Source organism: Oncorhynchus kisutch, linkage group LG24, assembly GCF_002021735.2.
Source record: "Oncorhynchus kisutch isolate 150728-3 linkage group LG24, Okis_V2, whole genome shotgun sequence".
NCBI lineage: Eukaryota > Metazoa > Chordata > Actinopteri > Salmoniformes > Salmonidae > Oncorhynchus > Oncorhynchus kisutch.
The window spans coordinates 30,746,040-30,773,233 of NC_034197.2; the positions used below are offsets into that span (position 1 = coordinate 30,746,040).

General features: G+C 43.3%; 1 protein-coding gene across 1 annotated transcript in view; it reads right to left on the minus strand.

The window, feature by feature from the left end:
• samd10b (sterile alpha motif domain containing 10b) overlaps positions 1–27,194 on the minus strand; it is a 152,157-nt gene that overhangs the window by 38,277 nt on the left and 86,686 nt on the right. Inside the window, exon 2 of the mRNA XM_020458669.2 lies at positions 21,234–21,409. Within this exon, the coding sequence (XP_020314258.2) occupies positions 21,234–21,409 (176 nt within the window). The remainder of the gene's footprint in view (positions 1–21,233; positions 21,410–27,194) is intronic.

The window sequence follows — 27,194 nt, forward strand, 5'->3', positions numbered from 1 at the left end:
AATTAAATATTCACTATGAACACATACCATGCCGCATTTTGGTCCTCTGATCCTTCTCGCCTCTCCTCTTCAGATGAAGAGGAGGAAGACCGTGACAATCAGATATGCAAAAAAAATGGATATGAGTCACTTGAAATTGTCAATGTGAACAAGGCTGAAGTGCATTCTGGTATGTAAGCCTTAATTGAAAATAACTTAAATCTGTGTGCTCGAGTATACAGTGCTCACACACACACTTTCCATCTGTATGCTCTTGTAGTGTGTACTGTAGCACTACGACCATTCCTGTAATCACACACATAATTCACTCCCTGCTCAATGATGCGCTGAAGCCATTTTAATAGCCTACATCTCTTCACTGCACAGCTCACCCTTAATTGAGATCCAGTTAGGAAAGGTGTAAAAATGCTTGCTCTTTTGGATGATCTAACGAGTGTGTGTGTGAAAAGCTATCTTGGCTCTTTCTCTCCCTTCAGTGAGAGGAGGCTTCGTACTGGACAAAGAGTCAATAGTAAGGCTGTATTTAGTCTTGTAGATTAGCCACTCTGACTGACAGAATTGGTTAGCTAATTAAGACAAGGCTATCACTACTGTGCCTTGTGTCAATAGAAAGGCAGAGACAGAGATAGGGAGACAGAGAAAGACAAACAGTCAGCAAGCAAGACAGTCAGAGAATCAGACAGTCAGAGTGCAAGACAGTCAGAGAGTGAGACGGTCAGATAGGGAGACAATCAGAAAGTGAGAAAGCAAGAAGGTCAGACAGAGAGAGCAAGAAGGTCAGACTGAGAGTCAGAGAGTGAGACAGTCAGAGAGCAAAATGGTCAGAAGGTGAGACAGAGAATGAGACAGTCAGAGAGCGAGACCGTATGAGAGCGAGACAGTCAGAGAGTGAGACAGTCAGCGAGAGAGACAATCAGATAGGGAAACAGTCAGTGAGAGAAACAGAGAGTGAGATAGTCAGATATGGAGACAGCCAGTGAGCGAGACGGTCAGTGAGAGAGACAGTCAGAGAGTGAGACAGTCAGAGAGTGAGACAGTCAAAGAGTGGGTCTGGGAGGGTGTCTCGCTGGTCTGGGCGGGGTGTCCGTTGCTCGGTTGTTCCTGTGTGAGGTGTTGGGGCTGCTGTTGAGGGAATCGTCCTTCAGGGTTCTGGCAAAAGTTGGAATTGCTGCTTTGTAGAGGTGGACCTGGTCGTAAAGGCTGTTCAACTCCAGGGTGGAGTGGTTCACATGGGCACAAATGGCCTGAGGGCCCAGCAGGAAGAAGTGGCCACAGCACTCAAGGGAGTGATTGAAAAAGCTTCTTCCATTTTCCACACTGCTACCACGAAAACACATTCACCCTGCCAACATACAGTGGGTGAATGCGAGCATTTCGAGAGACTGTACCTCAAAACCTAATGTCTACCTGGCCCACCACTCCACCCTGGACTTGAACAGCCTTCATGACCTGAAACCTATCCAACCAAAATGCCATCCAAAGGAACATAACATTTGACATACCAATCAGGATCTGACAAAAAAATACTTGAATCAGTTATAGAATCCATTGCCCTTCATGGTTGTGAGGTCTGGTGTCTGCTCACCAACCAAGAATTCACAAAATGGGACAAACTCTGCATGCAGAATTCTGCGTACAATGTAAAACACCAAATAATGCCCGCTGAGCAGAATTAGGCCGATACCCGCTAATGATCACAATCCAGAAAAGAGCCATTAAATTCTACAACCACCTAAAAGGAAGCGATTCCCAAACCTTCCATAACAAAGCCATCACCTACAGAGGAATTAACCTGGAGAAGAGTCCCCTAAGCAACCTGGTCCTGGGGCTCTGTTCACAAATACAAACAGAGCCCCAGAGCAACACAATTAGACCCAAACAAGTGATGAGAAAACAGAAAGATAATTACTTGACACATTGGATAAAATTCACCAAAAAACTATAATGCAATTTGGCCCTAAACAGAGCGTACACCGTGTCAGAATACCTGACCAATGTGACTGACCCAAAATTAAGGAAATCTTTGACTATGTACAGACTCAATGAGCATAGCCTTGCTATTGAGAAAGGCCGCTGAAGGCAGACCTGGCTCTCAAGAGAAGACAGGCTATGTGCACACTGCCCACAAAATGAGGTGGAAACTGAGCTGCACTTCCTAACTTCTTGCCAAATGTATGACCATATAAGAGACACATATTTCCAGACCCACAAAGAATTCTAAAACAAATCCAATTTTGATAAACTCCCAATACTATTGGGTGAAATACCACAGTTTGCCATCACAGCAGCAAGATTTCAGTGAAGAACAAACATCATTGTAAATACAACCCATATTTATGTATATTTATTTTCCTTTTTGTACTTTAACTATTTGCATATAATTACAACACTGTATATAAATATATAATATGACATTTGTAATGTCTTTATGTTTACTGTACATTTTTTATTGTTTATTTCACTTTTGTTTATTATCTACTTCACTTGCTTTGGGAATGTAAACATATTTTTTCCATGCCAATAAAGCTTTTCAATTGAAATTGAATGGGAGGGAGGGAGGGAGAGAGAGAGGGAGAGAGTGCTATCTATAATTTGACAGAGGCTCAAATATGGTGAGTAATGACCTTCATCATCAGCAGACCAGACAGAGTGGAAATGGAAAGAGGAGACCCTCCCTCCCTCCTCTTTTCTCCACTCCTCTCATTTCATGACCATCCATCAGGCTTTATCTTCTCTTCTTCTCTTTTGTCTCTCTCTGCCTCCCTCCCTCCCTCCATCCTTCCCTCATCCCTCCTCTCCTCTGGTTTTGAAGCCATCCATCAGGCTTTATCTTCTCTTCTTCTCTTTCGTCTCTCTCTGCCTCCCTCCCTCCCTCCATCCTTCCCTCATCCCTCCTCTCCTCTGGTTTTGAAGCCATCCATCAGGCTTTATCTTCTCTTCTTCTCTTTCGTCTCTCTCTGCCTCCCTCCCTCCCTCCATCCTTCCCTCATCCCTCCTCTCCTCTGGTTTTGAAGCCATCCATCAGGCTTTATCTCCTCTCGGCCAGTGGGCCAGCTCTGTGCTGTAAGCGCTCAACCTTAAACCCTGGAAATGTACCTCTGTCTAACACCACAGAACCTATCCTTACACATGAATGGCATGCATGACTGTCCCATTCAGAGGGGGGAATGAGATGGGGAGGGTGGAAGGGAGAAGCTTCTGTGGATGATGGTATTCAATTTAAAGATTGTGTCTACAAAAAAGGAGATATCTTGAACCTAAATGGGTTATTCGGCTGTCCCCAAGACAGGCAACCTAGATGTGTTCCCTTGTTCTCCTCGTCTTTTTTTTTTTTAATACTTAGTTTTTATTGTAGGAACACAAAGAAAGTACAAATAAAGTCAAATAAAAGAACAACAAAAAATATCTGTCAGTTACAGTGCACTTCATACCTTCATTATCATATCATCATATTAGTTACATTGACATCTTTGAATTAGACCTTTTCCAAGTATGAAACCCATTTTCCCAGTATTCTTGACCTCTCTCCTGTTGAGTTCTTAAAGCAAAGGTCATACGCTCCATGTGGTGTATTTCTTCTACAATGTCTATCCATTGTGTCACTGTGGGAGGGTCTTTTTGTAGCCATTTCCTAGTGATAGCCTAGTGATAGCCTTTTTACTGGCTGCCAGTAGGACCTTTAAGAGGTACTTTTCTCTATTGTGTAAGTCAGGTATTTCACCCATGTACAAAGAAATGAATGTTTGTTCTATGTCAAATTCCATAATTTTTCCAATGTTAGATCTTATTTCTCCCCAGTAAGTTTCGATTGCGGGGCAAGTCCAAAAGATATGAGAGTGGTCCGCCCTCAATAGACCGCATTCTCTCCAACAAGGGTGTAGTGATTTCAGTTTAGGTGTTATGAAGAAACGTATTACATTCTTCCAACAGAATTCTCTCCATGACCTTGAGTTGGTAGAGCTTTGTTGAGTCTCTAATATGTTCAACCATGTTTCATCAGTTATTTCAATGTTCAGTTCCTCCTCCCATTTCTTTTTAATATAGTTTGTAGAATGTTTCTTTGAGGATTGAATACCCAAGTAGAGATTTGAAATCGTTTTTTTGCCAAGTTGTATGCGTTAGTGAATACTTGGATTAATTTTGGAGGTGCTCGCTCGGGGGTCAGTCACTTTTATCTCCCTTAAGAAATAGTGTTGAACTTGTACGTATCTGTAAAAAGCTTGTTTATCCAAGCCATGTTTTTTACTTAGGTCCTGGAAGTTATCTAGGTTCACATTCCTTATCATTGTACTGAATGATGTGATGCCTTTCTGCGTCCATTGTTTAAACCTGCTGTCCTGAGTTGCAGGGATGAAGCTGGGGTCGTATGCGGGACAACTGAGCAGTTTGATCTCTCTGTCTAAATAATTTTGCTTAACTACCCTAAACCATGTCTTCAGAGATAAATTAATCCACCGATTTGGTCTATTGTATATTTCTTTTACCATGTCCTTATTTCCCAAAACTGACTGTATGGGTCAGTATCTCTGTCAAAGTAGTCTCCATGTCTTTCCATTTGGATTCGTATTCTGAATTGCACCAACACACCAGAGGTCTCAATTGGGCTGACACATAATAATCTTTTAGGTTTAGTAAGGCCATACCCCCACAGTTTTTTGGTAACTGTAATGTTGTATATCTAGTTCTTGGTCTCTTAATCTATTTATCCCATTCCCTAAACTGTTTAGGCGGGATTTCTATGGGCAGTGATTAGAACAAATACAGTAACCTTGGCAGGATGTTCATTTTGATTGTTTCAATTCTACTACTAAGATCTAAGGGAAGGGAATTCATATATTTTCTTGTTAATGTGATCGTAATTCATGCAATAAAGTTTGTGAGTATCCTTTGGTAAATTTACTCCCAGATATTTAATGGATGAAGAGGTCCAGGTGAAGTTATACCTACTCTTCAGCTCTTCCTGTGGGGTATAATTATATACTAGGGCTTGGGTCTTGTGTACGTTAAGCACATTCCCTGAATATGTTCCAAATGTTTGTAAAACATCCATCAATCTAGATACACTTGAGCCTGGGTCTTTAAGGAATAACAGAACGTCATCAGCATACATGCATATCTTCTGTTCACTGCCTCTTATTGTTATTCCCTCTAAGGTTAGGTCCTGTCTTATTGCCTGTGCTAATGGTTCGAGGTACAAGGAGAAGAGTGTAGGTGAAAGACTACAGCCTTGTCTTGCTCTAATTTTATCGTTTGTGTCAAATGTCCATTTATCTTTATTCTAGCGGTCGGACATGAATACAGTGTTTTGATGCACTGTATCACTTCTTTGTTGAAACCAAATCTTTCCATAACTTGGAATAGGTAATCCCATCCCACTGAATCAAATGCTTTTTCTGCATCTAGGCTGATTAATATTGCACTTGTCTTATTCTGAGTAATGTGGTCCATGACATGTAGTGTTCTCCTTATATTGTCCTGTGTCTGCCTATTTTGTATGAAACCAGTTTGATCTCCGTCAATCAATTCTGGGATTATGTTCTCCATTCTTTTGGCTATTATTGATGCATATAGTTTATAATCTGTGTTAAGAATTGCGATAGGTCTATATGAACTGCATTCTTTCTTATCTTTACCCTCTTCTGGGATTACTGATATGATGGCCTCTCTCCATGGCCTCTCCCCCCCCCTCAGAGTTTTAAGTAGAGGTGCTAATTGTTCTCTGAAGGTCTTGAACCATTCTGAAGGGAAGCCATCAGTGCCTGGAGACTTGTTGACTTTTTGTTGAGATATTGCTTTATTAATTTCTTCGGTGGATATTTCTAAAGTTAGTCTATCATTTTGCTCTGTCCCAATTGAGGGGAGATCAAGTGAGTTCAAAAAGTGCTCTATTGCCTGTGCATCTGCCTTCTCAAATGCATTCTGTATTTCATCTAATTTGCATGTGATCTTTTTTGTTTTGGGGTCTTCTATTTTGAAAATAGTATTCTGTGCTGGTTGTTTCCTGAGTCTCCATGCAGGTAATCTGGTTGCCTTTGAGCTTCATAATATCGTTGTTTCAGGAACCTAAGCTTTTTCTTTACTTCTTCTCTATAAATCTGGTCAATTTCCTGTTTTACCTTTTGAATGTCTCGTAATATAAGAGGGTATTTGTATTGACTATGAGATCGTTCTAAGTTTCTTAGGGTTTCCTGTAATTTCAGCAGTTTCTATGCCTTGATCTTTTTCTTGAGAGATGATGTGGCTATGATCTTCCCTCTAATAACCGCCTTAGCTGCATCCCACAATATAGCAGGAGATACATCCCCATTATCATTATTCTCCAGATAGATGTTCAATTCTGTCTTTATTGATTCCTTGAATGCTGGATCATTCAGCATGCTTGTATTAAGTCTCCATATAGTATTTCTTGGTTTGCTATCAAGGTGTAGAGTAAGGTAAACTATCTCTGCCTGTGTCTATCTGCACTGTACATGAAAAAGTAGTCTAACCTGGAGTATTCAGTGTGGCCAGCTGAGTAAAAAGTATATTCCTTATCGGACTTGTGGGTGTCACGCCATACTCCCCTCATCTTTTTGATTCATTCCTGTATTCATTCATCTCTATTCCCTTTGTTCTCTCTTCTCTCTCTGGACTCTTCTCTCAGGATCCCTTTGTTCCTATCCTCCAACCACCTCTTCTTCCTTCCTTTTTAATGTTGTTCTCCAATGTCTTTCACCTCATCTACTTCAAGTCCATTACTCTCCCCCTCCTCTGACTCTCTCTACTGACATACCGCCGTGTAGTGAAGCGCGTAAAAAACATCTGTCCTTGGTTGCAACACTCACTACCAAGTTCCAAACGGCCATTGGAAGCAATGTCATCACAAGCACCCTTCATCAGGAGCTTCCATGGCTGAGCAGCCACACACAAGCCTAAGATCACCATGTGCAAGTGTTGGCTGGAGTTCTCTGGAGAGATAAATCACACGTCACTATGTGGCAGTCCAACAGACAAAGCTGGGTTTTGTGGATGCCAGGAGAAAGCTACCTCCCCTCGCCTTGTTCAGGGGCAGAATGACAGTTTCTTACCTTGTCAGCTCAGGGATTCGATCCAGCAACAGCAACAAGGCTACCTGCCACACCTGCATAGTGCCAAGTGTAAAGTTTGGTGGAGGAGGAATAATGGTCTGGGGCTGTTTTTCATGAATCAGGCTAGACCTCTTATTTCCAGGAAAGGGACATCATAACACTACAGCATACAATGACATTCAAGACGATTCTGTGATTCAAACGTTGTATCAACAGCTTGGGGAAGGCCTTTTCCTGTTTCAGCATGACACTGCCCCTGTGCACACAGCGAGGTCCATACAGAAATGGTTTGTTGAGATTGGTGTCGAAGAACTTGCCTGGCCTGCACAGAGCCCTGGCCTCAACCCCATTGAACACTTTTGGGATGAATTGGAATGTCGACTGCATGGCCTAATCGCCAAAAATCAGCGCCTGACCTCACTAATGCTCTTGTGGCTGAATGGAAGCAAGTCCCCGCAGCAATGTTCCAACATCTAGTGGAAGGCCTTCCCAGAAGAGTGGAGGCTGTTATAGCAGCAATGTTCCAACATCTAGTGGAAGGCCTTCCCAGAAGAGTAGAGGCTGTTATAGCAGCAAAGTGGGGACCAACTACATTTAATGCCCCTAATTTTGGAATGAGATGGTGTCCACATACTTTTGGTCATGTAGTGTATCATTCCTTGTTCTCTCCCCCTCCCTCCATCTTGTCATACTTTCTCCCCCACCATATCCTCTCCTGTGCCTTTCTTCTTCTCTTCTCCTCTCCTTTCTAGCTGTCCTTCTGTGTCTCAGCCACTCTGCACGCTCTGTCTGTGTGTGTGTCCTCAGTTTCCCAGTGGAGCTGAATCAGGGATTAGAGCAGAGTCAGAGGGACTCCTTAAAATTCACCCTCCCTCCCTCCCTCCCTCACCCCCCAACAATAGGATATCTAGCCTCCTCCCTATAGCCTGCTGCTCCTGGGTCCTCTGCACCTCGGTCGACACGCTCCCTTGCCTCCCAACACACACACACACACACACACACACACAGCCCTGATTCATAAAAAAGATTCAGCCAATTAGCAGATAAAAACTCTGAAGGTGTGTTTGTGCATGTGTGTGTTTCAGTTACAAAGCAGAAGCAGGGTCAACAGTAATGTCACAGCTTTCTTAACACTCTTAACACGCTCTCCCAAATCCCATCCTCCCTCTGGAACCCATCGCTTACCCTTTCTCCACTGTCTATCACTCTGTTTCTCTTCTTCTCCACTGTCTATCACTCTGTTTCTCTTCTTCTCCACTGTCTATCACTCTGTTTCTCTTCTCCACCACTGTCTATCACTCTGTTTCTCTTCTTCTCCACTGTCTATCACTCTGTTTCTCTTCTTCTCCACTGTCTATCACTGTTTCTCTTCTTCTTCTTCTCTCAGCTCCCTCCCCTTCATCCTGCTCTGTCTCTCCCTTCTTCTCTAGACTCCCTCCCCTTCCTCTCTCTCCACTCATCTCTCGGATTCCTTCCATTCCTTTTCCTCTCTCTCCCCTCTTCTCTCAGATTCCTCCAATTCTCTTCCTCCGTCTCTCCCCTCTTCTCTCAGATTCCTCTTCCTCCGTCTCTCCCCTCTTCTCTCAGATTCCTCTTTCTCTTCCTCTGTCTATCCCCTCTTCTCTCAGATTCCTCTGCCTCTGTCTCTCCCCTCTTCTCTGAGCTTCCTCTTCATCTGCCTCTCCCCTATTCTCTAAGATTCCTTCCCTTCCTCTTCCTCTGTCTCTCCCCTCTTCTCTGAGCTTCCTCTTCCTCTGCCTCTCCCCTCTTCTCTCAGATTCCTCTTCCTCTGTATCTCCCCTCTTCTCTCAGATTCCTCTTCCTCCGTCTCTCCCCTCTTCTCTCAGATTCCTCTGTCTCTCCCCTCTTCTCTCAGATTCCTCTTTCTCTTCCTCTGTCTCTCCCCTCTTCTCTCAGATTCCTCTGCCTCTGTCTCTCCCCTCTTCTCTGAGCTTCCTCTTCCTCTGCCTCTCCCCTCTTCTCTCAGATTGCTTCCCTTCCTCTTCCTCTGTCTCTCCCCTCTTCTCTCAGATTCCTCTTCCTCTGTCTCTCCCCTCTTCTCTCAGATTCCTCTTCCTCTGTCTCTCCCCTCTTCTCTCAGATTCCTCTGCCTCTCTCTCCCCTCTTCTCTCAGATTCCTCTGCCTCTCTCTCCCCTCTTCTCTGAGCTTCCTCTGCCTCTCCCCTTTTCTCTCAGCTTCCTCCCCAACCTCTTCCTCTTTCTCTCCCCTCTTCTCTCAGCTTCCTCCCCAACCTCTTCCTCTGTCTCTCCCCTCTTTTGTGCTCCCTCTCCCCTTTCTCTTTTTCTGTCCCCTGGCTTAATCACATTTTCATCCCTCCCTCCCTCCTTTACTGTCATGTCATTATTCAATCATCCCTTTAATCTGTCTCTCCACCCCAGAGTCCCTCACAGACATGAGACTCATCGCCCTTCATGTGCCCCTCACACCTCCCCAGTCCTTACCTCTACCTCTACTTCCACTCACAATAAGTCTTCATATACGCCTGCTGCAGTATTCACACCGTAGGCTCCTATAATATAATATCTCCTTTCTTCTGTAGCATCAGAGTCCACCATATTTTAACAGTATCCCTCATCTCTCTCCCTTCATATTGTTCTTCTTCACTCCTTCTCTCTCTTTCTCTGTCTCAAACATCTACATAGCTGACAAACTCCAAAGAATAAAACCAAACTAGCCTCATTAGAACCAGCCAACCAACCATCAAACCAATGGTCTCCTTAGAACAAACCAACCAAACACCAAACCAATGGTCTCATTAGAACCAACCAACCAACCACCAAACCAATGGTCTCATTAGAACCAACCAACCACCAAACCATTGGTCTCATTAGAACCAACCAACCACCAAACCAATAGTCTCATTAGAACCAAACAACCAACCACCAAACCAATGAACTCATTAGAACCAGCCAACCAACCACCAAATAATGATCTCATTAGAACAAACCAACCACCAAATAATGATCTCATTAGAACAAACCAACCAACCACCAAACCAATGGTCTCATTTGAACCAGCCAACCAACCACCAAATCAACGGTCTCATTAGAACCAACCACCAAATCAACATTCTCATTAGAACCAACCACCAAACCAATGGTCTCATTAGAACCAGCCAACCAACCACCAAAACAATGGTCTCATTAGAACCATCCAACCACCCACAAAACCAATGGTTCTGTTAGAACCATCCAACCAGTCACCAAACCGACGGTCTCATTAGAACCAACCACCAAACCAATGGTCTCATTAGAACCAACCAACCACCAAACCAATAGTCTCATTAGAACCAAACAACCAACCACCAAACCAATGAACTCATTAGAACCAGCCAACCAACCACCAAATAATGATCTCATTAGAACAAACCAACCAACCACCAAACCAATGGTCTCATTTGAACCAGCCAACCAACCACCAAATCAACGGTCTCATTAGAACCAACCACCAAACCAATGGTCTCATTAGAACCAGCCAACCAACCACCAAAACAATGGTCTCATTAGAACCATCCAACCACCCACAAAACCAATGGTTCTGTTAGAACCATCCAACCAGTCACCAAACCGACAGTCTCATTAGAACCAACCACCAAACCAATGGTCTCATTAGAACCAACCACCAAACCAACGGTCTCATTAGAACCAACCACCAAACCAACGGTCTCATTAGAACCAACCACCAAACCAATGGTCTCATTAGAACCAACCACCAAACCAATGGTCTCATTAGAACCAACCACCAAACCAATGGTCTCATTATAACCAACCATCAAACCAACGGTCTCATTAGAACCAGCAAACCAGCCACCAAACCAACGGTCTCATTAGAACCAGCCACCAAACCAACGGTCTCATTAGAACCAGCCAACAAACCAACAGTCTCATTAGAACTTCCTCCCCTTCTTCTTCCTCTCTCTCTCCCCTCTTCCTCAGTCTCTCCCCTCTTCTCTCAGCTTCTTATTTCTGTCTCTCCCCTCTTCTCTCAGCTTCCTCCCCAACCTCTTCCTCTGTCTCTCCCCTCTTCTCTCAGCTTCCTCCCCAACCTCTTCCTCTGTCTCTCCCCTCTTCTCTCAGCTTCCTCCCCAACCTCTTCCTCTGTCTCTCCCCTCTTCTCTCAGCTTCCTCCCCAACCTCTTCCTCTGTCTCTCCCCTCTTCTCTCAGCTTCCTCCCCAACCTCTTCCTCTGTCTCTCCCCTCTTCTCTCAGCTTCCTCCCCAAACCTCTTCCTCTGTCTCTCCCCTCTTCTCTCAGCTTCCTCCCCAACCTCTTCCTCTGTCTCTCCCCTCTTCTCTCAGCTTCCTCCCCAACCTCTTCCTCTGTCTCTCCCCTCTTCTCTCAGCTTCCTCCCCAACCTCTTCCTCTGTCTCTCCCCTCTTTTGTGCTCCCTCTCCCCTTTCTCTTTTTCTGTCCCCCTGTCTTAATCACATTTTCATCCCTCCCTCCCTCCCTCCTTTACTGTCATGTCATTATTCAATCATCCCTTTAATCTGTCTCTCCACCCCAGAGTCCCTCACAGACATGAGTCTCATCGTCCTTCATGTGCCCCTCACACCTCCCCAGTCCTTACCTCTACCTCTACTTCCACTCACAATACGTCTTCATATACGCCTGCTGCAGTATTCACACCGTAGGCTCCTATAATATAATATCTCCTTTCTTCCACCATATTTTAACAGCATCCCTCATCTCTCTCCCTTCATATTCTTCTTCTTCACTCCTTCTCTGCCCCATCTCCTTGTTTTTCAAACTGCTAAAACTCAGCAAAACGTCCTCTCACTGTCAACTGCGTTTACTTTCAGCTAACCTAACATGTATGAACATAAGATTCAACAATTGAGACATAAATTGAACAATTTCCACAGACATGTGACTAACAGAAATTGAAAAATGTGTCCCTAAACAAAGGGGGGGGGGGGGGGTCAAAATCAAAAGTAACAGTCAGTATCTGGTGTGGTAACCAGCTGCATTAAGTACTGCAGTGTATCTCCTCCTCATGGACTGCACCAGATCTGCCAGTTCTTGCTGTGAGATGTTACCCCAGGCACCTGCAAGTTCCCGGACATTTCTGGGGGGAATGGCCCTAGCCCTCACCCTCCGATCCAACAGGTCCCAGACATGCTCAATGGGATTGAGATCCGGGCTCTTCGCTTGCCATGGCAGAACATTGACATTTCTGTCTTGCAGGAAATCACACACAGAACGAGCAGTATGGCTGGTGGCATTGCCATGCTGGAGGGTCATGTCAGGATGAGCCTGCAGGAAGGGTACCACATGAGGGAGGAGGATGTCTTCCCTGTAACGCACAGCGTTGAGATTCCCTGCAATGACAACAAGCTCAGTCCGATGATGCTGTGACACATCGCCCCAGACCATGATGGACCCTCCACCTCCAAATCGATCCCGCTCCAGAGTACAGGCCTCGGTGTAACACTCATTCCTTCGACGATAAACGCGAATCCGACCATCACCCCTGGTGAGACAAAGCCGCGACTCGTCAGTGAAGAGCACATTTTGCCAGTCCTGTCTGGTCAGCGACGGTGGATTTGTGCCCATATTGATGTTGTTGATGTCTGGTGAGGACCTGCCTTACAAGCCCTCAGTCCAGCCTCTCCCAGCCTATTGCGGACAGTCTGAGCACTGATGGAGGGATTATGCATTCCTGGTATAACTTAGGCAGTTGTTGTTGCCATCCTGTACCTGTCCCGCAGGTGTGATGTTCGGATGTACCGATCCTGTGCACGTGTTGTACACGTGGTCTGCCACTGTGAGGATGATCAGCTGTCCATCCTGTCTCCCTATAGCGCTGTCTTAGGCGTCTCACAGTACTGACATAGCAATTTATTGCCCCGGCCACATCTGCAGGCCTCATGCCTCTTTGCAGCATGCCTAAGGCACGTTCACACAGATGAGTAGGGACCCTTGGCATCTTTCTTTTGGTGTTTTTCAGAGTCAGTAGACAGGCCTCTTTAGTGTCCTAAGTTTTCCTAACTGTGACCTTAATTTCCTACCGTCTGTAAGCTGTTAGTGTCTTAACAACCGTTCCAACAGGTGCATGTTCATTAATTGTTAATGGTTCATTGAACAAGCATGGGAAACAGTGTTTAAACCCTTTACAATGAAGATCTGTGAAGTTGACATAGCTGAGGTGACATAGCTGACAAACTACAACGAATATTGAATAAAACCAAACTAGCCTCATTAAAACCAACCAACAAACCAACAGTCTCATTAGAATCAGCCAACCAACCACCAAACCAACAGTCTCACTAGAACCAGACAAACAACTACCAAAATAACGGTCTCATTAGGACCAGCCAACCAACCACCAAACTAACGGTCTCATTAGAACCAGCCAACCAACCACCAAACTAACGGTCTCATTAGAACCAGCCAACCAACCACCAAATCAACAGTCTCACTAGAACCAGCCAACCAACCACCAAACCAGCTGTCTCATTAGAACCAGCCAACCAACCACCAAACCAACGGTCTCATGAGAACCAGCAAACCAAACACCAAACCAATGGTCTCATTAGAACCAACCAACCACCAAACCAATGGTCTCATTAGAACCAACCAACCACCAAACCAACGGTGTCATTAGAACCAACCAACCAACCACCAAACCAACAGTCTCATTAGAACCAACCAACCAAACACCAAACCAACAGTCTCATTAGAACCAGTCAACCAACCACCAAACCAATGGTCTCATTAGAACCAATCAACCAACCACCAAACCAACGGTCTCATTATAACCAGCCAACCAACCACCAAACCAATGGTCTCATTCGAACCAGCCAACTAACCACCAAACCAACGGTCTCATTAGACAAGCCAACCAACCACCAAACCAATGGTCCCATTAGAACCACCCAACCAACCACCAAACCAACGGTCTCGTTAGAACCAGCTAACCAATCACCAAACCAAAAGTGTCATTAGAACCACACAACCAACCACCAAACCAATGGTCTCATTAGAACCAACCAACCACCAAACTAACGGTCTCATTAGAACCAGCCAACCAACCACCAAACCAATGGTCTCATTAGAACCAACCAACCACCAAACCAATGGTGTCATTAGAACCAACCAACCAACCACCAAACCAACAGTCTCATTAGAACCAACCAACCAAACACCAAACCAACAGTCTCATTAGAACCAGTCAACCAACCACCAAACCAATGGTCTCATTAGAACCAATCAACCAACCACCAAACCAACGGTCTCATTAGAACCAGCCAACCAACCACCAAACCAATGGTCTCATTCGAACCAGCCAACTAACCACCAAACCAACGGTCTCATTAGACCAGCCAACCAACCACCAAACCAATGGTCCCATTAGAACCACCCAACCAACCACCAAACCAACGGTCTCATTAGAACCAGCTAACCAATCACCAAACCAAAAGTGTCATTATAACCAGCCAACCAACCACCAAACCAATGGTCTCATTCGAACCAGCCAACTAACCACCAAACCAACGGTCTCATTAGACCAGCCAACCAACCACCAAACCAATGGTCCCATTAGAACCACCCAACCAACCACCAAACCAACGGTCTCGTTAGAACCAGCTAAGCAATCACCAAACCAAAAGTGTCATTAGAACCACACAACCAACCACCAAACCAATGGTCTCATTAGAACCAACCAACCACCAAACTAACGGTCTCATTAGAACCAGCCAACCAACCACCAAACCAATGGTCTCATTAGAACCAACCAACCACCAAACCAATGGTGTCATTAGAACCAACCAACCAACCACCAAACCAACAGTCTCATTAGAACCAGTCAACCAACCACCAAACCAACGGTCTCATTAGAACCAGCCAACCAACCACCAAACCAATGGTCTCATTCGAACCAGCCAACTAACCACCAAACCAACGGTCTCATTAGACCAGCCAACCAACCACCAAACCAATGGTCTCATTCGAACCAGCCAACTAACCACCAAACCAACGGTCTCATTAGACCAGCCAACCAACCACCAAACCAATGGTCCCATTAGAACCACCCAACCAACCACCAAACCAACGGTCTCATTAGAACCAGCTAACCAATCACCAAACCAAAAGTGTCATTAGAACCACCCAACCAACCACCAAACCAATGGTCTCATTAGAAACAACCAACCAGTCGCCAAACCAACAGTCTCCTCATACACAACTGGACAAGCTATTTTTATTCTCCATTGATTAGTGTTCCATTCTGAAGGAGTAACTGTTGACCATGCAGATGATCCAAAATAAATCCCAACACCCCGTTGAGCAATTAGAATAGAGCTGTAGTATCAGTTCTTCATCTGTTCATCATGTGTCTTATGATCAGTGTGTCAGCATGTGATGTGTGAAAAAAGATTCTTAAAATTAGACGGTGTCTTCTGGCCCTACCATATCAACATTCACTGTGTGTGTGTCTGTGTGTTTATGTATGTTTGTGTGCGTGTCTGTGTGTTTATGTATGTTTGTGTGCGTGTCTGTGTCTAGGCTGTTGTTTTACTAAACTTATTTCCTTATTAGTGCTGATCTCTGTTAAACCAACATAATGGGTTCTAATCTAATCATCTCTCCACAGATAGCTGGACACACACACACGAACACGCACACACCCACACACATGTAAACAAAGACTGCTCTCTGTCTCTGTACTGTTGAATAATACATAGTGAGTCTAGTTGCTCAAAGTCATGTGGAAATCCTACAGCATGTTCTTCGTACCATAGACAAGGTTTATAATGATAAATCCTCTATATATTTACGTGGAAACAGCTTCATAACCCATCTTTGATTAAGCCTTTCAGACCTGTCTTAGGGATTAGAGTAGCTGTGAATTATTAAACAGTGTGGTGGTGCGTGTTTGCACTTTCTTGACGCCAACAGTTTCTCAAGGGCTTTGGAGAAATGGAGCAAAGAACCTCCTTCCTCCCATGATTCCTTTGGCTTACAGGGCAACCAGGAAGTGTGTTGTCTTACAGGGCAACCAGGAAGTGTGTTGTTATGTCATGCTCTATTTTAGGTCAGGCACTGTAAAAATAGAATGCTTTTTTGCCTTTGTTTTGTTCTAGAAGCGCACAGATGGGGTTCCATATTGCACGAGAGCATCTTGTGAAAGAGACTGGCTATCTGAAGTGTGTCTTTACTATGCAGGGTCACATAATCAACCACAGGAGCATGCCATCATGGTAACTACATTTCAACATTGACAAACCTTGTATAAAATATATTGAATTTGTACCTTTAAAACAATGTCAGATTTTCAACTTTATATCCACTTTCAGGAAATAAATAATGGCCCAGCAGAACCTCCAACTGGAGAATTGATCTATCTACAGTTACATTTTGGTCTCACATCCAGGGTGTTGACGAAGCCCAGCCCTGCTTAGCTATGCTAATTGTCTCTAACAATTACCAATGTGCTATCATGAGAATGATTGTTGAGAGATCTCCACTGTTGCTATCGAAGTCATTGCAAAGGGTACGTTTAAGAGAGCAAATGAAATGTAACCATACTATATCACTCATACAGTATATCATCAATGATGCTATTTAGCCCTGTACACTGTAGTATATAGGGCTATAGTTTCAATTCAACCCTGAATTTAGCTCAACACAGACAATACAATAGGACTAGAATTTCAAACTCTGTAAGATAATTTAAAATACAATTACCTTAAGTGATATTGAATTGTGTTTGGTTGTCAACACAACCGAATATCAACATTTGAAGGAGATGTATATTCCGCGTGGATAGTTCCATCTGTACCACTGACTTAGTCTGGCTTTAATTCCAGTTTGTCTACAAATGAATCATTGATATGTCGAACAGAGCGTTGGTGTTGGTAATCTTCTCTATTTGTGCCGTGATTGGCTCATTGTTCTGTCACTCATGGGGACACGAAGTCACCGCAAAATCTACCGGAAGAGCTCGGCAGATCAAGCCCCCTTGGGTGCTACAATATTTTTACATTAGAAGTACCTGTCCAAGAAGGATTAAGGTCATTGGCCACAGATAAAATGACTTCAAATCATGTTATATCTAACGTAGCTTTTTTAAGACTGATGATGTCACCATCATACTTTCAAAATCTTAGCTGGCAAGCTAGCTAGCTAGACAAGCAGTCATCATAATGAATCATGACACAATCTACTGGCAAATCCTTTTATATTCTTGTCATATCAAAATAAATTCTCGATAAACACGTATCTGTGCTCATCGGCCATTGGACATACAGTTTAAGTCGGATGTTTACATACACCTTAGCCAAATACATTTAAACTCAGTTTTGCACAATTCCTAACATTTTATCATTGTAAACATTTTCTTAGGTCAGTTAGGATCACCACTTCCTTTTAAGAATGTGAAATGTGAGAATAATAGTTTATATTTATTTCAGCTTTTATTTCTTTCATCACATTCCCAGTGGGTCAGAAGTTTACATACACTCAATTAGTATTTGGTAGCATTGCCTTTAAACTGTTTAACTTGGGTCAAATGTTGCGGGTAGCCTTCCACAAGCATCCCACAATAAGTTGGGGGAATTTTGGCCCATTCCTCCCGACAGAGCTGGTGTACCTGAATCAGGTTTGTAGGCCTCCTTTCTCACACACGCCTTTTCAGTTCTGCCCACAAATTATCTATAGGATTGAGGTCAGGGCTTTGTGATGGCCACCCGTGCTTCACGGTTGGGATGGTGTTCTTCAGTTTGCAAGCCTCCCCCTTTTTCCTCCAAACATAACGATGGTCATTATGGCCAAACAGTTCTATTTTTGTTTCATCAGACCAGAGGACATTTTTCCAAAAAGTACGATCTTTGTCCCCATGTGCAGTTGCAAACCGTAGTCTGGCTTTTTTATGGCGGTTTTGGAGCAGTGGCTTCTTCCTTGCTGAGCGGCCTTTCAAGTTATGTCGATATAGGACTCATTTTACTGTGGAAATAGATACTTTTGTACCTGTTTCCTCCAGCATCTTCACAAGGTCCTTTGCTGTTGTTCTGGGATTGATTTGCACTTTTTGCACCAAAGTATGTTCATCTCTAGGAGACAGAAAGCGTCCCCTTCCTGAGCGGTATGAAGGCTGCGTGGTCCCATGGTGTTTATACTTGCGTATGATTGTTTGTACAGATGAACGTGGTACCTTCAGGTGTTTCGAAATTGCTCCCAAGGATGAACCAGACTTGTGGAGGTCTACATTTTTTTCTGAGGCCTTGGTTGATTTCTTTTGATTTTCCCATGATGTCAAGCAAAGAGGCACTGAGTTTGAAGGTAGGCCTTGAAATACATCCACAGGTACGCCTCCAATTGACTCAAATGATGTCAATTAGCCTATCAGAAGCTTCTCAAGCCATGACATAATTTTCTAGAATTTTCCAAGCTGTTTAAAGGCACAGTCAACTTAGTGTATGTAAACTTCTGACCCACTGGAATTATGATACAGTGAATAATAAGTGAAATAATCTGCCTGTAAATAATTGTTAACAAACTATAGTTTGTTAACAAGAAATGTGTGGAATTTTAATGACTGCAACATAAGTGTATGTAAACTTCTGACTTCAACTGTATACTGTACATTACACAACAAGTCGGAAATCGCTAAGTCAACAATGAGTGGTTTGGAAGGAATCAGTGGCTGCAAGCATTACAAAGCAACCACTATTTTGCTTCCCCTGCCTGCTATTCGGTGGAGAGGGTATGTGGTCCAAATCTGTTTGAAAGGGTCTCTAAACATTTACATGCAACACCATGGGCCAGAGAGGTCTGAATACATCATTGGCCATGCTATCCATTCAGCATGACTTCTGCTGCATTCAAAACAACTGGGAACTCGGAAGTGGGAAATCTCTGACTTACAACTTCAGTTCGTTCAAGATGACTGCGAACCCTGAAAATAATTTGCTCGGACTTGGAAAATACGTTTTGAACGGTCATCCAACTCGGAATTCCAAGTCAGGAACTCAGACCTCTTTCTAGAGCTCTGACTTTCCTACCTGAAGATCATTGATGTCATGATTCAACATAGTTTTATTCTCTAGTTCCCATTTGTCTTAAAAGCACCATAAATCCAGAGAATGCTAGACTTTGATGACAAAGTTTAATGACAAATCTTGCCCACAAGGACTGCCACACCCCCTTCCTGTTTAAGTGAGCACAACAACGAGTTCAAAGATATGTCTTGTATGCTGCTGCATAAATGATGTAATATGCCAGGATATGTATTCTGCAGCTAAGAAAGTAATATTTTGGGTAGTAAGCTGTTAGTAGTCCATAATTTGGTCCCTTTCCCCCTCAGAACTTAGCCTACTGGTGGTGGTGCACATGTAGCCTATAGACTGTTTTAGAGAAATGTCATAATTGAATATTGCAAGAGCTTTCATTGTCTGCTTATATTCCCCTATTATGTATCTTATGGTTCTGACTTGGTGTACAGGGAGAATACTGTAAGAACGGCCCATGTTCTGAATTCTGTTGCTGAACATTTCAAAAGTGCTGAAAAGATTGTCCTTCCTAGCTCGCTCATTAATGTCATATTTGGTAAATCTCAATTGTTATATTTATTATATACTGTAGATCTATCTCATTAGTATCTTATTCATAATTTTTGGTAATGTTGGAATGATGTATTTCATTGTTTTGCTTACTTTGTGTATTTTAATTAGGCAATTATATTTTCTGACATTATTTCAAAGGTACAAATTCAACATATTTTATACACGTTTTATCAATGTTGAAAATTGGTTATAATGGTGACATAATCGAATAATTGAAATTTCACACTCAAAACAAAAGTTAATGACTCTCCTCCCAGAGAGGATTCTGTACCTGCATTCATCTCATTACCTGTTTTTTAATCAATCATCTCTTACATAATCAGTCTCTCTTGTGGGTTTCTGAGGCTGTAGCAGCCCTTGTGATGAGGAGGGAAGAACAACCAAACATCCTTTGTAGTATGCTGTTGAGACTCCATAATGAGAGACACAAGGCAGTGCTACTGATCTATAAAGCATGTGTTTAGATGATCTTCCTGTCTGGGTTGGCGCCCCCCCTTGGGTTGTGCCGTGGCGGAGATCTTTGTGGGCTATACTCGGCCTTGTCTCAGGATGGTAAGTTGGTGGTTGAAGATATCCCTCTAGTGGTGTGGGGGCTGTGCTTTGGCAAAGTGGGTGAGGTTATATCCTTCCTGTTTGACCCTGTCCGGGGGTATCATCGGATGGGGCCATAGTGTCTCCTGACCCCTCCTGTCTCAGCCTCCAGTATTTATGCTGCAGTAGTTTATGTGTCAGGGGGCAAGGATCAGTTTGTTATATCTGGAGTACTTCTCCTGTCTTATCCGGTGTCCTGTGTGAATTTAAGTATGCTCTCTCTAATTCTCTCTTTCTCTCTTTCTTTCTTTCTTTCTTTCTTTCTCTCGGAGGACCTGAGTCCTAGGACCATGCCTCAGGACTACTTGGCATGATGACTACTTGCTGTCCCCAGTCCACCTGGCCGTGCTGCTGCTCCAGTTTCAACTGTTCCGCCTGCGGCTATGGAACCCTGACCTGTTCACCGGACGTGCTACCTGTCCCAGACCTGCTGTTTTCAACTCTCTAGAGACAGCCGGAGCGGTAGAGATACTCTTAATGATCGGCTATGAAAAGCAAACTGACATTTACTCCTGAGGTGCTGACATGCTGCACCCTCGACAACTACTGTGATCATTATTATTTGACCATGCTGGTAATTTATGAACATTTGAACATCTTGGCCATGTTCTGTTATAATCTCCACCCGGCACAGCCAGAAGAGGACTGGCCACCCCTCATAGCCTGGTTCCTCTCTAGATTTCTTCCTAGGTTTCTAGGGAGTTTTTCCTAGCCACCGTGCTTCTACACCTGCATTGCTTGCTGTTTGGGGTTTTAGGCTGGGTTTCTGTACAGCACTTTGAGATGTCAGCTGATGTAAGAAGGGCTAAAAAATACATTTGATTTGATTTAGATCTCTCTATGTTTAAGGACGTGTTATTTTCTCTGATCTTTCTCCTAGTGCTGGTGCCTAAATCGTCATCTGGCACTGCCCAGACAGTGTGTGTGTGAGTGTGCGTTTGTGTATGTGTATGTCTGTGCATGTGTCTGCACATGCCCATTATGATACCTGTATGCCCTCTGTGCCAGGCTGCTGCAGTAGTTTGACGGTGTGTGTGTTCTTCTGCCCCCTCCCATCGTGCCAGGTCAGACTGGCCCCTGGCCGACGAGGCAGCTGGTAGCTGAGCTCCTCTACAGACACTGTGTGCTCCAGGGACGCACGGCAGAAACTGAAGCTGGACGCTGCTGAAGACAGAAAGAGAGAGACAGAGAGAGAGAAAGTGAGAGACAGAGAGAGAGCGAGAGAGCGAGAGAGAGAGAGAGCGAGAGAGAGAGAAACATTTAATTTGAATCCCACTTATAATCAAAATTAAAACCCCAAAACCATTACATTCCATTAAAGCCACTCTCAGTTGCATGTGGACATGTCACGAAAAGGGCACTGTGTTACAGTGGTCATCAAACATATACATAAGAGATCACTTAGGGAAAATGAAACCCATTTTTTAGGAGATTAAACTCAAATCCAGGATTAACCTAACAAAAATCCTCCATTTCAATGTGACTACTACTATTGCCACTACTACTTAAACACTTCACTGACTCTGTCTACTCAACCCTACTCTTTAGTCTCTCTCTCTATGGTGTGTGTGAGTGGCAGCTGCCAGGCTGAGTGAGAGCTGATAACTGAGTGTAATGCCCTGGGTGGCTCTACCCCAAGTTCCTGTTATCACACACAGGAAAGGGAGAAAAGGCCTAACAATAAAAGAAAACATGATTTTTTTGTTTGATTTGATTTTGTATTAGCCGACTCCAATGGTGACAGCTAGTCTCCCAAGGGTCCGGCACAAAAAGAAAAATACATTACAAAAAAAATACTTTACAATTTACATTAATTTAAAACATTAACATAGACATTACTACTACTAAAGACACATTTTTCACAAAATCACATTTTCACATGTGAAATTGCTGTTTTCACATGTTGAGGTTAAATTTCATATTTTAAATTGTGTTAACACATGTCACCTCACGTTTATTGCAGTTGCATAAGTGAAACTTTCTCATGCAAAAATCAATCACGTGAAAATGTAATTTGCATTTTCACATATAAAAATCACATTTAAAAATGACATTTGCACTGCTGACACAAAATGACATTTGCACTGATCCTAGCCCCCTGACACAGGGCAGCAGGGTAGCCTAGTGGTTAGAGAGTTGGACTAGTAACCGGAAGGTTGCAAGTTCAAACCTCCAAGCTGACAGGGTACAAATCTGTCGTTCTGCCCCTGAACAGAATTTGTTCTTAACTGACTTGCCTGGTTAAATAAATAAAGGCATTTTTCCTATTTTGTTTCACTACAACCTGTAATTTAAATTGATTTTTACATGGATTTCATGTAATGGACATACACAAAATACTCCAAATTGGTGAAGTTGAAAAAATAACTTGTTTCAAAAAATTATAAAAAAGGGAAAAGTGGTGCGTACGCATGTACTCACCCCCTCTGCTATGAAGCCCCTAAATAAGATCTGGTGCAACCAATTATCTTCAGAAGTCACATTATTGCTTAAATAAAGTCCACCTGCAATCTATGTGTCACATGATCTGTCACATGATCTCAGTATATATACACCTGTTCTGAAAGGCCCCAGAATCTACAACACCACTAAGCAAGGGGCACCATGAAGACCAAGGAGCTCTCCAAACAGGTCAGGGACAAAGTTGTGGAGAAGTACAGATCAGGGTTGGGATATAAGAAAAGATCAGAAACTTTGAACATCCCACGGAGCACCATTAAATCCATTATTAAAACATTTAAAGAATATGGCACCACAACAAACTTGCCAAGAGTGGGCCGCCCACCAAAACTCACGGACAAGCGAAGGAGGGCATTAATCAGAGAGGCAAGAAAGAGACCAAACATGACCCTGAAGGAGCTGCAAAGCTCCATAGCAGAGACTGGAATATCTGTCCATAGGACCACTTTAAGCCGTAAACTCCACAGAGCTGGGCTTTATGGAAGAGTGGCCAGAAAATAGCCATTGCTTCAAGAAAAGCAAGCACGTTTGGTGTTCGCCAAAAGGCATGTGGGAGACTCCCCAAACATATGGAAGAAGGTACTCTAGTCAGATGAGACTAAAATTTAGCTTTTTGGTCATCAAGAAAAATGCTATGTCTGGCGCAAACCCAACACCGCTCATCACCCTGAGAACACCATCCCATGAAATATGGTGGTGGCAGCATCATGCTGTGGGGAAGATTTTAATCGGTATGGACTGGGAAACTGGTCAGAATTGAAGGGATGATGGATGGTGTTAAATACAGCGAAATTCTTGAGGGATACCTGTTTCAGTCTTCCAGAGGTTTGAGATTAGGATGGGGGTTCACCTTCCAGCAGGACAATGACCCTAAGCATACTGCTAAAGCAACACGGAGTGGTTTAAGAGGAAACATTTACATGTCTTGGAATGGTCTAGTCAAAGCCCAGACCTCAATCCAATTGAGAATCTGTGGTATGACTAATAGATTGCTGTACACCAGCAGAACCTATCCAACTTGAAGGAGCTAGAGCAGTTTTGCTTTGAAGAATGGGCAAAAATCCCAGTAGATGTATAGGGGGGTGAATAGTTACATCTTTTGTCTTATTTCTTGTTTGTTTCACAATAAAACAATATTTTGCATCTTCAAAGTGGTAGGCATATTGTGTAAATTCAATGACACAAACCCCCCACAAACCCCCACCATGTTGTGTAAATTCAATGACACAAACCCACCACAAACCCCCTCCATGTGGTGTAAATGCAATGACACAAACCCCCCCAAAAAAACTCCATGTTGTGTAAATTCAATGACACAAACCCCCTCCATGTTGTGTAAATTCAATGACACAAACCCCCTCCATGTTGTGTGAATTCAATGACACAAACCCCCCACAAACCCCCTCCATGTTGTGTAAATTCAATGACACAAACCCCCACCATGTTGTGTAAATTCAATGACACAAACCCCCCACAAACCCCCACCATGTTGTGTAAATTCAATGACACAAACCCACCACAAACCCCCTCCATGTTGTGTATATTCAATGACACAAACCCCCCACAAACCTCCTCCATGTTGTGTAAATTCAATGACACAAACCCCCTCCATGTTGTGTGAATTCAATGACACAAACCCCCTCCATGTTGTTTAAATTCAATGACACAAACACCTTCCATGTTGTGTAAATTCAATGACACAAACCCCCTCCATGTTGTGTAAATTCAATGACACAAACCCCCTCCATGTTGTGTGAATTCAATGACACAAACCCCCCACAAACCCCCTCCATGTTGTGTAAATTCAATGACACAAACCCCCACCATGTTGTGTAAATTCAATGACACAAACCCCCCACAAACCCCCACCATGTTGTGTAAATTCAATGACACAAACCCACCACAAACCCCCTCCATGTTGTGTATATTCAATGACACAAACCCCCCACAAACCTCCTCCATGTTGTGTAAATTCAATGACACAAACCCCCTCCATGTTGTGTGAATTCAATGACACAAACCCCCCACAAACCCCCTCCATGTTGTTTAAATTCAATGACACAAACACCTTCCATGTTGTGTAAATTCAATGACACAAACCCCCTCCATGTTGTGTAAATTCAATGACACAAACCCCCTCCATGTTGAGACAACAAAATAGGAAAAATGCCTAACAAAATAGGAAAAATGCCAATGTGGTGAATACCTTTGCAAGCCACTGTGTTCTCCTAACATGTGAAAAGGTGGTGTTAACATGTTGCAGTAGCAATGTTTCCACATAAGGAATTGCAAATTCTGTAAAGCTATTCTGTAAAAAAGGTCATTTGGCCTACCTGAGTATAATGATTCAAGTGTGTTAAAAAGAATGGATTATTTCTGAGCCATCCATTTGGCATGCTGCAGGTGTATGCCATTCTTCTTCCTCATTTGTTCAGTGACCATTGGACAAAGGGGTGGCAGGTAGCCTGGTGGGTAGGAGTGTCGGGCCAGTAATCAAAAGGTTGCTGGTTTGAATCCCTGAGCTGATAAGATAATAAATCTAGAATTCTGCACCTGAGCCAAGGCAGTTCACCCACTGTTCCCCGATGATGTTGATTACAGCAACTCCCTGCACCTCTCTGATTCAGAGAGGTTGGGTTAAATGCCAAAAACATATTTCAGTTGAATGCATTCAGTTGTACAACTGACTAGGTATGCCCCTTTCCCAAGCTGCAACCTAAGAGGTATGCATCACATCCTCTGCTCACATGTACAGTAATGGTCTGAGCCTAAACAACAACGGAGCACAAAGCTTTTACTATCTCATCCTGGAATATACACATTTTGAGGTCATCTGCCTTTGGCCTGAAGAGCAGGAACCCAGACTTCATCAAAGATTGGAAATACAGACATTGTAATCCTATAAGAACCATGATATAGATGAGACGGACCAACTGGTTGCCCTCTAGGTTACAGAGAGCTGGTAGTCCCATCCACTAAACTACCAGGTGTGAAAAGGGAAGACTCGGGTGGTATATTCATGTGATATAGAGCAGACCTAACCCACTCTATTGAAATAGCCAAAACAGGATTATTATTATTTTTATATATATTTTTTTACATCTGACTAGAAATGATCTCAACAGAGAAAAATGTCCCAATTTGTGCTACCTACTGTATATCCCCCCAATAGAATCCCCATAAATTGATGATGACACCTTCTCCATATTAGGGGGTAGATCAACCATTTCCAGGCCCAGGGACATGTACTAGTTTGTGGCAACCTAGAGCCAGAACTGGACAAGAACCTGACACTGTCAGCCTACAGGCAAACACTTACCATAGTCAATGGTAGGCTTCGAGGAGACTCCTACTGCAGGTACACCTACAGCACATTCATTGGCAGTGGTACTGTAGACTACTTTATTACTGACCTCAACCCAGAGTCTCTCAGAGCGTTCACAGTCAGCCCACTGACACCCCTATCAGACCACAGCAAAATCACAGTCTACTTGAACAGAGCAATACTCAATCATGAGGCATCAAAGCCAAAGGAATTGAGTAACATAAAGAAATGCTATAGATGGAAGGAATGTAGGGTAGAAACCTACTAAAAATGATTAGGCAAAAACAAATTCAATCCCTTTTAGACAACTTCCTTGACAAAATCTTTCACCGTGACAGTGAAGGTATACATTTGTACATGGCAGTAGAAAGGCTAAACAGTATACTTGACCTTTTAGCTTCCAAATCAAATCAACACATTTCAAGCAGACACCCTAAGAAAATGAATAACAAATGACAAATGGTTTGAAGAAAGCAAAAACCTAAGAAAGAAACTGAGAAACATATCCAACCAAAAACATAGAGACCCAGAAAACATGAGCCTTCACTATGGTGAATCACTAAAACCATACAGAAACACACTACGGAAAAAGTAGGAACAGCACATCAGAAATCAGCTCAATGTTATTGAAGAATCCATAGAATCTAACTACTTTTGGGAAAATTGGAAAACTCTAAACAAACAAAAACACAAAGAGTTATCTATCCAAAATGGAAATGTATGGATAAACCACTTCTCCAAACTTGTTTATATTGAAAAGCTCAGTGACTTTCAAACGTGGCAACGTCATAGGATGCCACCTTTCCACAAGTCAGTTCATCAAATTCATGCACTGCTAGAGCTCCCCAGTCAACTGTAAGTGCTGTTATTGTGAAGTGGAAATGTCTAGGAGCCACAATGACTCAGCCGCGAAGCGGTTGGCCACACAGCTCTCAGAAGGGGACCGCCGAGTGCTGAAGCACGTCTGTCCTCAGTTGCAACACTCAATACCGAGTTCCAAAATGCCTCTGGAAACTGTCCGTCAGGAACTTCATGAAATGGGTTTCCATGGCCAAGCAGCCTAAAATCACCATGGGCAATGCCAAGCGTCAACAGTAGTGGTGTAATGCTTGACACAATTGAACTCTGGAGCAGTGGAAATGCATTCTCTGGAGGGATGAATCA